The sequence below is a fragment of the Syngnathus floridae genome, chromosome 5, assembly GCF_059516105.1.
Source record: "Syngnathus floridae isolate MCC-2025c chromosome 5, RoL_Sflo_1.0, whole genome shotgun sequence".
NCBI lineage: Eukaryota > Metazoa > Chordata > Actinopteri > Syngnathiformes > Syngnathidae > Syngnathus > Syngnathus floridae.
In genome coordinates, this window is record NC_142417.1 from 8,392,163 (window position 1) to 8,406,959 (window position 14,797).

General features: G+C 44.5%; 1 protein-coding gene across 3 annotated transcripts in view; it reads left to right on the forward strand.

Moving 5' to 3' along the window:
* setbp1 (SET binding protein 1) overlaps positions 1-14,589 on the forward strand; it is a 44,591-nt gene extending 30,002 nt beyond the window's left edge. For all 3 annotated transcript variants that reach the window (XM_088377470.1, XM_088377469.1, XM_088377471.1), the window contains 5 exons: positions 4,148-4,569; positions 4,934-6,871; positions 6,951-7,155; positions 7,255-8,311; positions 11,476-14,589. In XM_088377470.1, the coding sequence (XP_088233596.1) occupies positions 4,148-4,569; positions 4,934-6,871; positions 6,951-7,155; positions 7,255-8,311; positions 11,476-11,984 (4,131 nt within the window). In that variant the 3' untranslated portion in view covers positions 11,985-14,589. The remainder of the gene's footprint in view (positions 1-4,147; positions 4,570-4,933; positions 6,872-6,950; positions 7,156-7,254; positions 8,312-11,475) is intronic.
* The last annotated feature ends 208 nt before the right edge of the window (positions 14,590-14,797 follow it).

Here is a 14,797-nt window from a genome sequence, read left to right on the forward strand (position 1 = left end):
ATTCAAAGGAACAAGAAGTCCAAAGAGCCTACACAAGAACTGGATCGACACCTTCTTGGCCTGATGTAGGACACGTTTCATTTTCCAGCTTACTATTTCTAGTACCTTGTTAATTTAATGCATGGGTGATGTAAACCATCGTTGGCTGCTGATTGCTTGAGCAGATCTGTTTGACAAATGCCCAAAATACACACATGAACATGAGCTTATTCTGTCGCTGTGCTTTAGTGCTGATTGCTGCATTATTATAGCCACTCCACTTTAATGCAGTGTAATTTGTTCTTGTTGCCTTAGTCCCCTCTAGCCAAGAGCCACAAACCAACAAGTAGTGGAAAGCTGGCCACCCTCTGCATTAGTACTTGATGTACAAAATGTGTTCACCTTTTTTGCGTACATCTTCCTTTGGCTGTCTATATTGTCGCTCAGGGGAATACTGGCAAGTTTTTTTTTTTCAATTTTGCCCTAGTGTAATCAAAACATGACAAATTAGAGTAAGCCCGGACATGAATAATAGACAGGACCCCCCTAAAAAAAAAAAAAAAAAAAAAAAAAACAATAAAAAGCAACATCACATAACTACCGTAAATTCCAGCACTTTGCAAGCATCAGGGCACGAGCTCTGCAACGAATAGTGAAAATCTGCAAGTAACCCAAACTAGTTTTAGGGTTCCAAAAAGGGTTTGTGACGGTTCACAGTACAGAGGACAGGCTGCATTCAATCTGCGGAACCTTCCGAACAAATCATCACTGTGACGTTACAACATGGCCTGCAATATACTGACATGAGGCCTTTGTGATATGTCTCAGTAGAAACATGTGGTCGGACATTTCTATTCATTTCATCATTTGAGATACACGGCAGCGAGTTGCTCACATGGCAACAGCCCTTGCAGCCGCCTGACTCATAAGACTATTCATAGTTGTTTGTGTCTCTGAGAGTGTTTTTTCTGGAAATGAATCATGGATTGTTTGCAGCATAGAGGAAAGGGTAGAAGCGAGGAAGCTACGAACAAAAAGCTGAACCGGTGCCAATAAATCTACCTCAACTCGAAAAGGGGGTGGGGGGGGGTCTGTTTTCTTCTTCTTGTATTTCTCCCTCCTCTCACTGGTAAGCACAAGATCTATGTGTGTTGTCTTTATTATCGGTCTGTGGCCACTTTGTGGTTAGTGGGGGAGAATACATTTTGTTAGCATGTTTGTGTGTGTGTGGGTGCGCTCGTATCTTTTTAACCAAGGCCGTTTTATTGTCTGTCTGTATCTCTTGGTCTACATTAACCTGCAGCCAAAAGTCAAATGAAATTGTGGATGTGTATCAGATTCTTGTCACGGAGCCCAAACGTATTGATTCCTTCTTTTTGTTGCTCTGGACTGAATACGTTTGGGTTTGACAGCAAAAGATGGCTAACTGAAAATAAAAATGATGTCAATACCATTTTTTTTAAATGTGAAAACTTCGATTAGTTGGACGTGTAACTAACAATAAAACCAGAAAGCTTTCAGGGTGAAAAGCAAGCGTGTGAAAGAGAGGATGGAAAATCCATTAAAGCCATTAGACAAACATTGCCCATAGCCAATACAACCATTTGGAACGTCCTAAAGAATCAAGAAACCACCGTTTTCCCAAGTAATAGACACCGAATGACTAGCTGAAGGAAAACACTAACACTTGATGACAGAAACATTATGAAGACGCTGTAAAGAAGTCCAAAACCGAGTGTCGGTGACAGCAGCAGCATGAAGGTATCAAACGTTACAACGGAAAATTCAAACCACTCGTTCGGAAGAGGCATAAGAAAGCCAGGCTGGAATTCCATGAAAATACAACCCAAAACGACATTTGATGAAAAGATGCGACAGAAAGCGGAATCTGAAAGGATCCTCCGAGCTCATCTGTGAAAGACGGTGGAGGTAATGTCACGGTTGGCCTTGCTTAGGACGAACTCACTGGTCTTCATTAATGACATAACACACGATGACAGCAGCAATAAGAAAGCATTAATGTTTCATGTCAAACCAAAGTATTTTCCGTCTTCAGCTAAAATTGACCACATGCTCCAATAGTTGGATTAGATGCGTCTGTGTCAAACAGTTGCAGCACAAAACTGAGTGTGTATGCAGACCCGAACACTCGAGCATTATTAATCATTCATGCTGCTTGCGTGAGTGTGTGTTCTCAAACGTCCATGTTGTGTTAATCAGGTTTCTCATGCTCATGAGAACGTGCCATAATAAACAGTCTTTGCTGCAAGCGTGCAAGGACAAACCCAGTGTCATTGCCTGCTTGCCTGAGGGAGAGGCAAACGGGGGAAAACCAGACATTGGCAAGCTCAAATATAGAAAATAAGCACTTTCTCTTCCAGTAAGTACTTTGTGATGACTATATTATATATTCCGAGCTGGCTGTGTGTGCATATCTGTCTGCAAGAAGCTAATTGTCGGGCAAGATGCCGCTAAAGCATCTTGATTAAAATTGGCGCCCTGGCTGCGCACGTTTAGGTGTTTGTAAGTTATCGGGTAAAGGATACAGGAAAAATGTTGACAGTGTGTGCGCATCTATCGTGCTTGCGAGCCAATGTGTACATGCTGAGAGGCTCGCCTGTGGTTAGGTTACATCTCCCTGCAGCGCAGCAGAGCAGTGTTTTGTTGCGTCATACTGAGTCTGTTAATAACAGGCTAAACCACAAAGGCCGTCCGCTGCTCCATTTCTCATCTTCCAGCAGACGCTGATTATGCGGCCATGACACGTTAAGCGGTGTATTGTTGTATAACACGGCGTGTCAAGCCTTTTCATTCCCAGTGGTTGAAAGTGAACTAGTTGTGGATTTAAAGCTGGCTGAAACTTCGAAGGAGGTTGAGCACCTTCTCTTCCAAGATGCTGCTTGGTTTTTATTTCAAAACGTTTTTCCCGTTTCAAATATGCTGCCCCGGGGTGGACTGTTGCATTGGTAAAAGCAACGTATGCATGAACAGATGTAAAAACAATCAACTAGTATTGATGCTGCAGGTAGGAACTGGGGATGGTTTTAATCGTTACGAATGGTTAGTATTACCGTGTGAAATGTTCGGATTTCAGCATTCACATGCAATTTCTGCAGAAGTTGCACATTTTCTAGTTATAAATCATTTTCTCAGTCGTGTACAAATGCACATGTGCACTAATACGTGGAAAGACAGGACAGGTGATCTTTCATTTCATATTCCTCAGTTGATGTCAAACTTAAATGTTATTTAAAAAATATCAAGGTCATTTTTGTGGAACTCAAAAATACATTTTAATTTTGAATATTTGGCTGACAGTAATTATTTATTATTATTTGGGTGTCATAGACACATTTAAAATGCTTTTTTGTTTTATAATTGGTAAGGGCTCTACAATAAACTCATCCTCAATTTATATATATTTTTTCCTTCCATGCATGTCGAACACATTAGCACAATCCCGATAACAATGTGGTTGAAAACACACAGCGCACTGTAAAGAGCAGACCTAATTTGGATCGGCACCAAATTACACTTTTATCAATCCTCACTTCTTGGATATGCCTGAAATTTGTCATTAGGATTTGTTCCTAATTCACAGAGAAATGAGGGGAACGGCATGAAAGTCCTATCTTGCGAAATGAATGAACATGAGCTTTAACAAAAATGGATGGAAACAGGACTCCCTCAGTGGAGGTAGTAATGACGAGAATAAAATAACAATAGATGTTACGACCGTGCATAGGGCACTCAAGGACACAGCTCAGTTCCACAACTGTGTTTTATACACTGTGTGTTGTCAGACTCCCCAACACCCCTCCCTCCACCCCCTCCCTCCCAGCTCTCGCAGCATGCAACATCCTTGCCACAGGAATTTAATTGCTCTGTAAACAAGCCTTTTGTTTGGTCTGCTCATGCACACAAGCTGTATTTAAGGCATCAGTCAGCCAGCCCCAGTAGTAAAAAAAGAAGAATCTCAGAGCACAACAAGTCACTGCCAAAATATGTAATATGCGAACTCTATCTCATTGTGAGCCTAATCAGGAAATTGTTATTGTTAAATGGTCACTTAGCGTTATCATATCCTTTCCTTTCCCCTCTCCTCTGCGCTTTGTGGTGTTGTTATGATGAATGTTGCAAGCACTCATTGTCTTTCTGTCTTCCACAGACCTATGAGCGCCAGTCCAGAATGCCTGAGCAGGGAGAAGGAGGCCTATTGCAACTACTAGGAGACCCCTCTCCACCCAAACACCAGCCCCGCAACGTTCTTCTTCCCGCATCCACTCTCTCCCCTGTCCAACCATTGCAACACGCCCCCACGCAACAGTTCCAGCACATTCAGCAGCACCAAGTCAGCCCAGACTGGATCACGTTTAGAGCACCTTCGGTTTCTCCGGCCAATCCTGCAGATTGCGAGCCAGCCGTAGAGTTAATGGCAGCCGGTAGGAGTGCAAATGCTCTCATGGATTCAAATGCACCTTTCCTACGAACTGTTACTCAAAGCCACTCACCTCAGAGATCTTTGACGCCAGACCTTCAGTTGCCAGTTGTTACAGATGCCAGTATTCTCAACCTTACCTCTCTCAGCAGGTATTTGCACTTAAATTAATTTTCATTCCATAGAAACTGCAAAGCCCTCTTGAAGAAAAATTTATGCGTGAGCCATGTACTTAAAGCAAAAGTTCCAACCCGAGTTTAAATTGGAAACTTGCGGCGATACGTCTATTAGACAGGATCAAGTGGATACATGATAGCTTGACTCTAAATGTTTGACTCACGATTCAAAAATAACGAGAGCAGGGTTTATGCAATGTCATTTTGTTTGCATGACTAATGTCATGGCAACCCTATTCTCTGCTCTAATCCAATTCACGGTACAGTTTTTGTAAAACATGAAACAGTATTTCCACGACAATTGGTTTTTCATCAGTATTGTTCTGTGTTCTTTATTCAGGGGGAAAGGTTTGCAGGAAGCTAATGATCAGCTCTTTGGGAACATCAAGAGGAAGTATGGCAGGAAGGAGTCCCAGAAGATGCTTTCTAATCCTCACAGTGCTGACACGCTGTGGGGAAGACAGTCCGAAAAAGAAACAGGAAGCCCATCTAATTCAGAAGACAGGCAGCGCTACAGACAAGAAGAGACGACTGAGCAGTTTCATGAAGAAAGAGAGCATAGAAGAAAAGATGAAAGAGAGCGAACAATTACTGGTAGGAGAGCGGATGACGAGGACAGAGGGATGCCCATGCTGACAGAGGAAGGAAAAGGAAGAAAGAGGCGGAGAAAGCCTTCTTTAGATGAGTCCTTTTCTATTGAAGAGCAATCCTTACAACGACAGGACTCTAATACCACTGAGAAGTACCCGCATAAGCCTCCAGAACCCAAAGTAGCTCATAAGTTGGACATTCACAAAAATGATTCCAGACTTCCAAGTCAGGGTGAGCTCGGTGGAGAGAAGACGGAGAAAACCGAAAGACTGGACAGAGGTGAGAAAAGAGAAAGAGTAGACAGGCCAGAAAAGGATCATTCAACTCGGAGTGGGACTGATCCAGAATCAACTTTTAGTATGAACAGAATGAAAAAGATCCCAGTGAGTCGTCCCAAGAGCAGTACTGATTCTCATAAACACAGAGATCTTTCCCTAAACATCAGCAAACCAAGCTTCTCCACGAGTCCCAGACTCCCCAGTCCAAACCCCAGCCCTAGCCCTAAGGGAAGTATGAGTCCGAGCCTAAGCCCTAAACCCAGGCCGAACTTTAGCCCTAGCCCCAGACCGAGGGCCACCCTGAGTCCGAGTCCAAGCCACAGCACCATCTCTACAGTCAGCTCCAGATCAGGCAAGACTAAGGACAGATGGTCATACCTGAAAGCAAGAAGTCATAACTGCATCACCTCACCCCAGAGAGACAGCTGCAGCAGTCCATCGATGGTATTTGACCCACCCTCGGCCTTCCCTATAACCCCTTCTAGTCCACTCTACACAAATACTGACAGCCTGACCGTCCACATGCCCCTCAAAAGAAAACGAGGACGCCCCAAGAAACAGCCCCTTCTAACTGTAGAAACCATCCATGAGGGGACATCCACTTCACCCCTAAGCCCCCTAGCACAAGAAACCCCTGCCGGACTAAACCGCAGGAGGAAGACCAATCCACCAAACGCAGCAATTAATACAACATTAGTCCAAATGGTGTCAACAATTACCAGTTCCAAGTCCAGTGGTCCGAAAATAAAACGTGGCAGAAACAACTCAAACCCAATAAATAAAGTGAAGCTTGGCAAGATGCAAAGCATCCTGAATGAAATCCTCTCAAGCTCCAGTAGGAACAACACTCTGAAGTCTCCTTCCGCACCTGTTACCTCTGCTATGAATGTCATGGCGTCGACCATCGAGGCTCGGCTGGGCAAACAGATAAACGTGAGCAAGAGAGGCACCATCTACATCGGGAAAAAGAGAGGCCGTAAACCCCGAGCTGAAACGCAAGGCTCTATCCCTCCCAAAAGTGTTAAGGAGAAGCCCTCCATGACCGCATCCTCGTCCAGTCTGTACGAGAGCTCGATTCTAACCGCCACCACTTCCTCTCCCAGCTCCAGTGCCCCATCGATGAGAACCAGCCACTCTGACGCCACGATGCCTAGTCTGCAGCCCATCTCAGCCCTGCCCCCCAAACCTTTAGCCAGAGGATTTCTCTCTGGGGGATGGAAACTGTCACCTCCACGTCTTCTAGCGAATTCACCCTCACAGCTTTCAGAAGGTGCATCGGTGAAGGAGGTCACCTTGTCTCCCATCAGCGAGTCCCACAGTGAGGAGACTATTCCCAGTGACAGCGGGATCGGGACTGACAACAACAGCACTTCGGATCAAACCGAGAAAGGCCCCGCCTCTCGGCGCAGGTGCAGTACTTTTTTATACGTCGCTAAGAAACTCACAGTGGCGCTGTTGTTACATAAACGTTGTGCTATGTTGCGGCAGGTATTCTTTTGATCTATGCGGGTTTGAGGCCGCAGAGGCTGCTGCTCTTGAAGCGACTGCCAGAGGAAACAGAGCTCGCAGTGAACGACAAGCTGCTGCGGACAACTTCCTTTCTCAGCAGGAGAAGAAGCAAAAACATAATCGGCGTAAAAGGAAGTGTCTTCAGAGCCGGGATCAGCTTCACTTTCTCTCTGAACTCGAGGAGGTTGGCCATTCATTTGATTATTTGTACAGTACTATTTCAGTAATGTGATATGCCGTCAAATTGATATTTTCCTAATCCTCTGCAACTCCCCACCTATAGGTCGTGTCAAAGCTCCAGCAGCTACGAGTGTCTCACCGAAGATATACCTGCTACCCTCAGAATCCCTACCCCTCTATTTTCCGCCTCAACTTTCACCATTACTACCCGATCACCTATGACACGTACCCCTGCGACTCCAGTCAGTATATTCGCAGGAGTGCTGATCTGAAGGCCAAGAGGAGACGGGGTCGTCCAGCCAAAGTCAGTGAGCCAATCGCCTCGAAAATACCTTTTGTTCAAGGATACGGCTATCCACTGGAAGGGGGGAATTACTATGCAGCACCGTATGCTATGCCTTACACACCCCATCTCAGCTTAGGCTATTTTCCCCCCGCACCTCCGTTCTACCTGCCTCACCACTCCCTTGGTCATATTCCAATATCACCCTTCATGAGACCCGCGGTCCCCCCTCCCAAGGCTTTCCACTCCAGTGGACACGCAAAACTTCAACCAGGGGTCAAGCATCGCAGCATCTCTGGTCAACTTCAGGGCCCCTCCGCAAGAGGGGAGGCATTGGGATCCATCGGCAGTAGTAGCGCAGGTGGTCTCGGGGGTGGTGTTCGCCTCCATAAGAGGAAGCATAAGCACAAACATAAGCACAAAGAGGAACCCTTACTTTCTCCACGGGACCGGCAAGAGTTGGGCGGGCTCTTCAGTGGAGCCAAGGCCAGTTCACATCGCAACCTGCTTGGTGACTCATCCAGTCAGGGCCCTTCCAAGCATCAGGAGAAGAGGCCCAACGGTCGAGGCTCAAGCCTGGGCTCCACTCTAGGGATGTTCGAGTCGGAAAAGGCGTCCTCGCACTCTCTTTCCGAGGGCCACTTCCACTTGCGTCCGACGGGACAGCCAATGAACAGCTTCATGAGCAGCTACAGTAGCCAATCACAGCAACAAGAATCATCGTCCTTCCTCTTCTTGGGGTCAGCGGAGAATGAGTGCGGTTCAAGGAGTAGGAAGATGAGGCCGACTGTGTTTGGAGATCAAGGCCTGATGTCACTGCAAACTGCCAGGCAGGAGCCAGTACAAATGAACGAGCGCTCCAGTCCCTCGCTCTCTGGTAAGAACCACTTGCTGTGCATTAAGATAATGGGAATGTGAGCACTTGCATTCCACGACATGCTTTATCACTTCATGATACTTCACAGCCATGTCGGTACTCAGCTTCCAAAGCTGCTTCTTTGGGTTGAATGCAGTCCGTGCAAGTCATTGAAGATTGTTGTTGAGTTGGTTTCAGATGGAAATGACAAAGAAGCTGAGATTGGAATTTTTAAAGTAATTACAAAAAAACTCGTTTTTTATTTTGATGAAGGATACCCTTATCCAATTTTCATTGCATAAACTGTTAAAAGTTACCAGCATCCTTTAGAACGGTGCATAAAATTGCACATCCTTAATTTGGGCAGGAATATCAATCATTACTAATTTGAATATTAACAAAAGACAATTGTGACCATTTTATCAATTTCATTTTGACATATCTTCAAAGAGTCTATATATGTTTCGTGTCATTGCCAGAATATCATTGACAAATGATCTGTCATTAGCCAGTAATATGAATTATTTGGGGTTTAACTGTACTGTAGCCCACTGATTTAATGGACGTGTATTCATTAGTCATGATGTGAATTATGAGGGATGGTGACATTGGTGGTTTTCTTCTCTGTTGGTGAGATTGCAGAAGTTTTCTTACGGGCAACACCAAACCAGCTGAAAAGCGCCTGTTAAGCGCATGTGTAACCTGTCAAGACTTTCAATTTGGCCAAACGGGGAGCATGTTTGCCAATAAAATTGCTATCTAATGAATTATTCTGTTCTGTTTAAGTCCCTGCTGGGACACCAATTTCATCCCTCCCAATTTTTATCTTTTTCTTTTTAGTTCACAGGGTGTCCCTAATTTTGAATGAATACAAAAGCATAAAATGCATAAATATTAACAGATTTAAAAACATTGAAAGTGGTGGTGTAGTCTGGAATTACCACAATCAAATGTGCTTGAGGTTTTTTTTTTTTTAAACTTTCTGAATTCTGCCGCTTTTGAGCACATCTGGCTTGGGATCGAGAGAACGTAATGCATGGATGGAGACAACTATAATTCACCAATCTCTCCTCCCCCCCCCCTCCCTTCCTCCGCTCCTGCCAATGCCTTTGCCAGAGATATATTATTCACACAGTGTGATTTATTTTCTACAGACACGCCGTAAAAAGCCCTTGCCTGTGTTAAAAGAGCTGGCTGGCAGCCAGGGGTTTAATGACTGGGGCCTAGTCCAGTGGCGGGGAGGAGAAGGCAAGGGCTCAGTTAAAATACACCCACCCCCCACTACCACCCCCAGGGTATCCAGGACGGATGACTCATATATACATTACCCCCCCCCCCCCAAACCGGCACATCTCCTTGTCCATGTTTCCCTTCCAGTTTATGTCTTCCATCCTCCTTTTACACATTTTTTCCCTTATTTTCCTTGGATGGTTTGGAATCCATATGCAGACTTCTCCTTCCACATCATCCTCCCCCCCTCACTTCCCTCTTTTTTCCAGGTCTCCCCTCCCCCTTGCTCCCCCCATTACCCTCTCCTTTTCCTATTCCCTCTGCCCCTCCTCTAGCATGACTTACTGCTTCACTTCACAGCTTTAGTCCAATTAAAATACAGGCACATGTGCACATATGTACAAGAACACACACATGCAAGCACAAAACGTCGCATTAAACACTGCAATGGATGTAGCGAGGGTATTTTTACACATTAGCTCCTCTATCTACTCAATTATGTTTTACTAATATTCCTTCATTACATCTCATTGACGGTTTTCATCCATACTTGCACTAATACTGTTCCTCGACTGAATTAATGAGGGCAATTTCCTTTTAGTCACATGCTCGCACCTTCGTGACGCCAAGAAAGATCTTATAAAACAACAGTCGTCAAAGATCAAACCTGCAATGTGTGTGTAGCAAGGGTTTCCCATTGCGCAGAGAAACTGGTCGTCAGCGCTATATGGACCCTCGCGCTGCTGAAGGTCACCCGTTTTATGTTCCGTGTATGCAGCTCATAAATTTCATCTACTTGGTCTGCGCGTGTGTGTGTGTGCGTGTGTGTGTGTGCATGCTTCATGTGTGAAAGACAGAGCTCAGTTGAGCTGATAACGTGCACAGCTCATAAACTCTTGATACTTATTGCTTTCTGCATTAGACTAATTTCATTGTCTGCCCCGAATTCTCAAGTAACAATAGAATGTGATGTTCCTCTGAGATGTAAATGGGGGGTGGTCAGGCCTCACTTTATCTCAATTCATTAGTAAATACCTTAGAATGGAACTCGGGATCCTCACGGTTATGTACCGAGCTTGGTATCAAGATTGAGGTCTTAAAGCTTAAGTGAGATAAGTGGAATGCAATTCAACAAAAATAAAAAATGATCATTTCACCAAACTTTATACATTGACTAAGAAAGAACCCTTTACATTTTAGTGAGGATCCAGATAAAGGAGGAATTTTCTCGAATTTTAAGGGGATCATCCATCCACCCGAATCATAATGATGGCGCTTTTCTGTTTGTCATCCTCTATGAATAAAGAAATATTCTGCCGATTAACAAATGACATGTCTTGGAAGGAGCGAGAGTAAATCGGGGAAAAATAGCAAACAGCATTTTGTCTGCATGCTGCTTGGGGACTGGTGGCTGATTGCGCTTTTCTTCCTCGGTGGTGGTGGTTCATTTTGAATCGCGGACTCAATGCCCAGACAGAGGGGGAGGGTGACAGGCCTTAGAGAAGCAAAACAAAAAGAATGACAGAGTGGGACCGTGCTCAGAAAGAGGTTACTGAAATCAAGAAGGAAATTAAAAATTGCAGCGTTAATTATAGCGTGTGTGTTTGGATGGCTTTTGGCAGCCTTTGCTCCAGATGCACAAGGTTGTGATTGTGTGGAAACATTTGAAATGCTGGAAGGAGACATTTCTGTGGCTTTCCTCCTCTCTGCTCCCGAGCAGACAATTACAGGATAGGATATGCTCTCCTGGCTCAGCTGGGCTTTCAAAGGCTTGCATGAATATGTCAAAATTAGCAGGAAGCTCTTCAAATCAAAGAAAAAAAAAGATGTTCCCTCCATGAGCAAAATTGGCATCATGTCTTTCTTGGCCATGGAGAGGATGTTCATTTTAATTAGGAGTAGAAAACTCTTTTGCCAGTTCTCTTTATTCACCTTCCTCGCTTTGACTCTTGCAGGTGCTCCCGGTAAGCGACGGTACAAGCGCAGAGAGGTGGAACAGATCCAGAAGGAAGTGAGAAGGATGCATTCTTTGAACCTCGATCATGTGCAGAAGATCCTCCGTGCCAAGCGCCTGCAGCGACAAGCCAAAACCGGAAACAACATTATCAAAAGAAGGCCTGGACGGCCCCGAAAACAACCGCTGGATGATGAATCCGCTCCGACCGTGAGGAGGGAGGAGGACCGGGCAGGCGGTCGCGGGTTGGACGCGTTGGCCGGTAAAAGAGCTGATGGAAGGACTCAGGGGATGCCCGTTCTGGAGCGCTGTGATGAACCCGCTGGTAGACAGAGCCTCAGGCCCACTTTGACGCCGGAGCCTCTGGAGTTTCCCAATCATGATTCCATTTCGGCTACCATTGAGAAAGTGGTTCACAGAGCCCGGGCTCTGCCTCCGCCGGCCAAAGGGGGCAAACGCAGGGGCAGGGGCAACAGCAGGGACAGCCTATGGGTTCCCTCCAATCAATAGACTCGCTGGAGAAAGCAACTCTGTAAATGAACATCCTTATCAGACCCAGTGCCCTTAATCCGGTGACTCCGTGGTGCACTTTGATTTCGGGGGAATGACACAGGTCAGAACACTTGCGGTGCCAGCTCTCAGTTTGAACGTGAGCCTTTTAAGGCTTCCTTGGACCTGCATTTAATAGGGCACTATCTGGATTCATTTAATCCTGAAGAATTGTGTGGTACTAATGAAATTGTAGGACATCGTGTGACTCTTTATGTATCTCATACAGTCATGTGTATGGTACTTCATGATACTGTATCAAAACGTGGCATGAGCCATATATTACCAGCAATGGGAGGGTGGGAGGGCTATACGGGGGGGTATAATTCATATAAAACTGTGCAGCTCAGCTTTCTTTCTGCCTTTCTGAAGGAGCCTGTCAAAGAGAATACAGCAGTAATTAAGCCACCTTACCCTTGTAGTTTTCCTGGTGTTTGCTCTTACCGTCTGTGGCGTCTGTGTTACCCCTCCGAGTGAGGATTTTTATCAGTCCACCCCTGCAGCTTAATCCCATATCCTTTTTGCCCCTTCTCCCAATCTAGAGATTTTATCACCAATACAGGAGAGGTTGACAACCTCTCCTGGACGCTGACCTAAAGGCAATACGGTGGACGAGAGCGTCCTAGACTGTACATAGACAAAACTTCAACTCTCGCTTGCCTTGTCCGACAGGAAACCAGCTCACAGACACGTACTGGAATTCAGTATATCCGATTTCGTTGCTGTACTATAGACAATGAACGTTGCATATTGTTTCTCTAACCAAAAACAGACATGGATGCGACGCAAGACGAGTTTGTTTTCAGATAGAAACCACATGTATTCAGTCATACACTCATAATTGTGTTTATATCTTGGGCGGGAGGGGGAGGGGCGTTGTATACAGTGGGAATATCAGGTGTGTTTGTGTTTTTTTTGTTGTTGTTGTAAACCTTAAAAGTTGGTTTAATGCACTATATAAAAAAAAAAAAAACTGTACACTTGCATCAATCAAATGCAGCACTTAAATGCTTGTTCCAGCCTTATGGTTTTTGGCCTTGGATGGTGTGGATATCCATTCCGGAGAGCATGCATTACTTTTAATCAATTTGTATATGCAGGCTGCGCAGCCAAAAGCGTCAAATCGAATCCCGGCTAGGAATTTAATGGAGAGGGCTCACTCCAATCTACTGTTTGGAAAAGCTGACCCCGCTCTTTATGCTTTCATTTCAAAAGAAATATTTTTGGGACAGAAAATCAAGAATCCAGTATTTTGAAGCCAAAGTCTCAGTATTAATTGTGAGGGCGTTTTCATTCAACAAAATTTAAATCAGCGTCTTTATCCTGTTGGAACCCATGTAAATCACCCCGTTGTGCACTCTAGAATGTAGCCAGGATTGCTTTCATGTCAACGTGTACTGTGTCTTTTTACCAATCTAGTGTTTATTCCGTATATAAAGAAATATTATTCAGTGTTCTATTTCAGGAGATTCCGTTTTCTTTGGACAGGGTGGGATTCTCAGTTGCAGCAGCTCAACTTGTGCCTTATGATTTCTGTTGTTCTCTTATAGGAAATGACATTTGACCTGAGAAATACAGTAGCGAGCCGAAAATAGTCATGATTGTGCACAGAGTATCACATGGATCTTGGATATCGGAACCGCAGCACCATTTGACACAAATTGTCTGAAGCCAGCGAGAACGTGGCGACTGGTAAATATCGCGTATTCCGTGTACTTTCCTGAACACTGCGTTGTTTGACTTTTTGCCACCACTCTGCTAGATGACTTTCAAATTGAAGATATGTCGTTACAGTTCACTTACATCACGGTACCACTAAAGTACAATAAGGCTTTTCAAACTGGTTATCAATTAGGCTTCATGAAACCTTGATAAACTGCTCGCGGTAATTAAAAACAGCGAGAGCAAAGGACTACCTGCCAAATTGTTAGCACCTACTTAGCACTATTGCTTCAGCCATCTGCCAAACAAGTCATTCATTGTTAAATTATGATTTGTATAGGCTTCCATTTTGTTTGCAGCTACGTGGAGATTACAAAATCAGAAATGTAAAACCACATTAAGTATAGTAGTATTTTTTACCAAACAATGACCCCAGTTGGCAGAAGGTGCTGTGTGTATTAATGATTCACAAAAATTTCCCAACAGAATTATTAGCGTAATCTACAAACTATAACGATATTGTAAAGTGGAACTCACATCTGCGTCGTGAATTACGAGTAACAAACAACTGTATAATTAACAAAGGAGGCTGACACGTTCACAAATCCTTGTTAGCTATGCACTTAAAATGCATTTCAACAAACAAAGAGAACCAAGTGGTCTTGTGTATTCAACAAAATGATCTCATGTCACAAAAATGGTGACAAACACTGGGATTATTTTGTAAAACAAGTTGTGCATAACGCAAGTAACATTCAATGTATAGTGCGTTTGCTTCAGAAACATTCACCATATGTTTCCTACTGGTGAGGCGGGAAACGTGGAAAGAAATTCCCTGAAAAATTCAAAATTACCCAAAAGTCAATTATCTGGCCAAGCCTATTTCGGGGGGGGGGGGGGGGGGGGGGGCAGTGCCCTCGTGTCCCATCACCAGCTCTGCCAGTGACTATGCTCATCTGTAGTAATGGTGTCCATGGATGGTTGAAATTGTGTCATAAAACCACAGTATTGAAGCAGCAGTCTCCAGAAGGCTCCAAAACCGACACACAGTTAATTTGGGAAAAAGCCATTTTGGTGGCGATCTTACACATGGATCGACATCTAACAAGGGT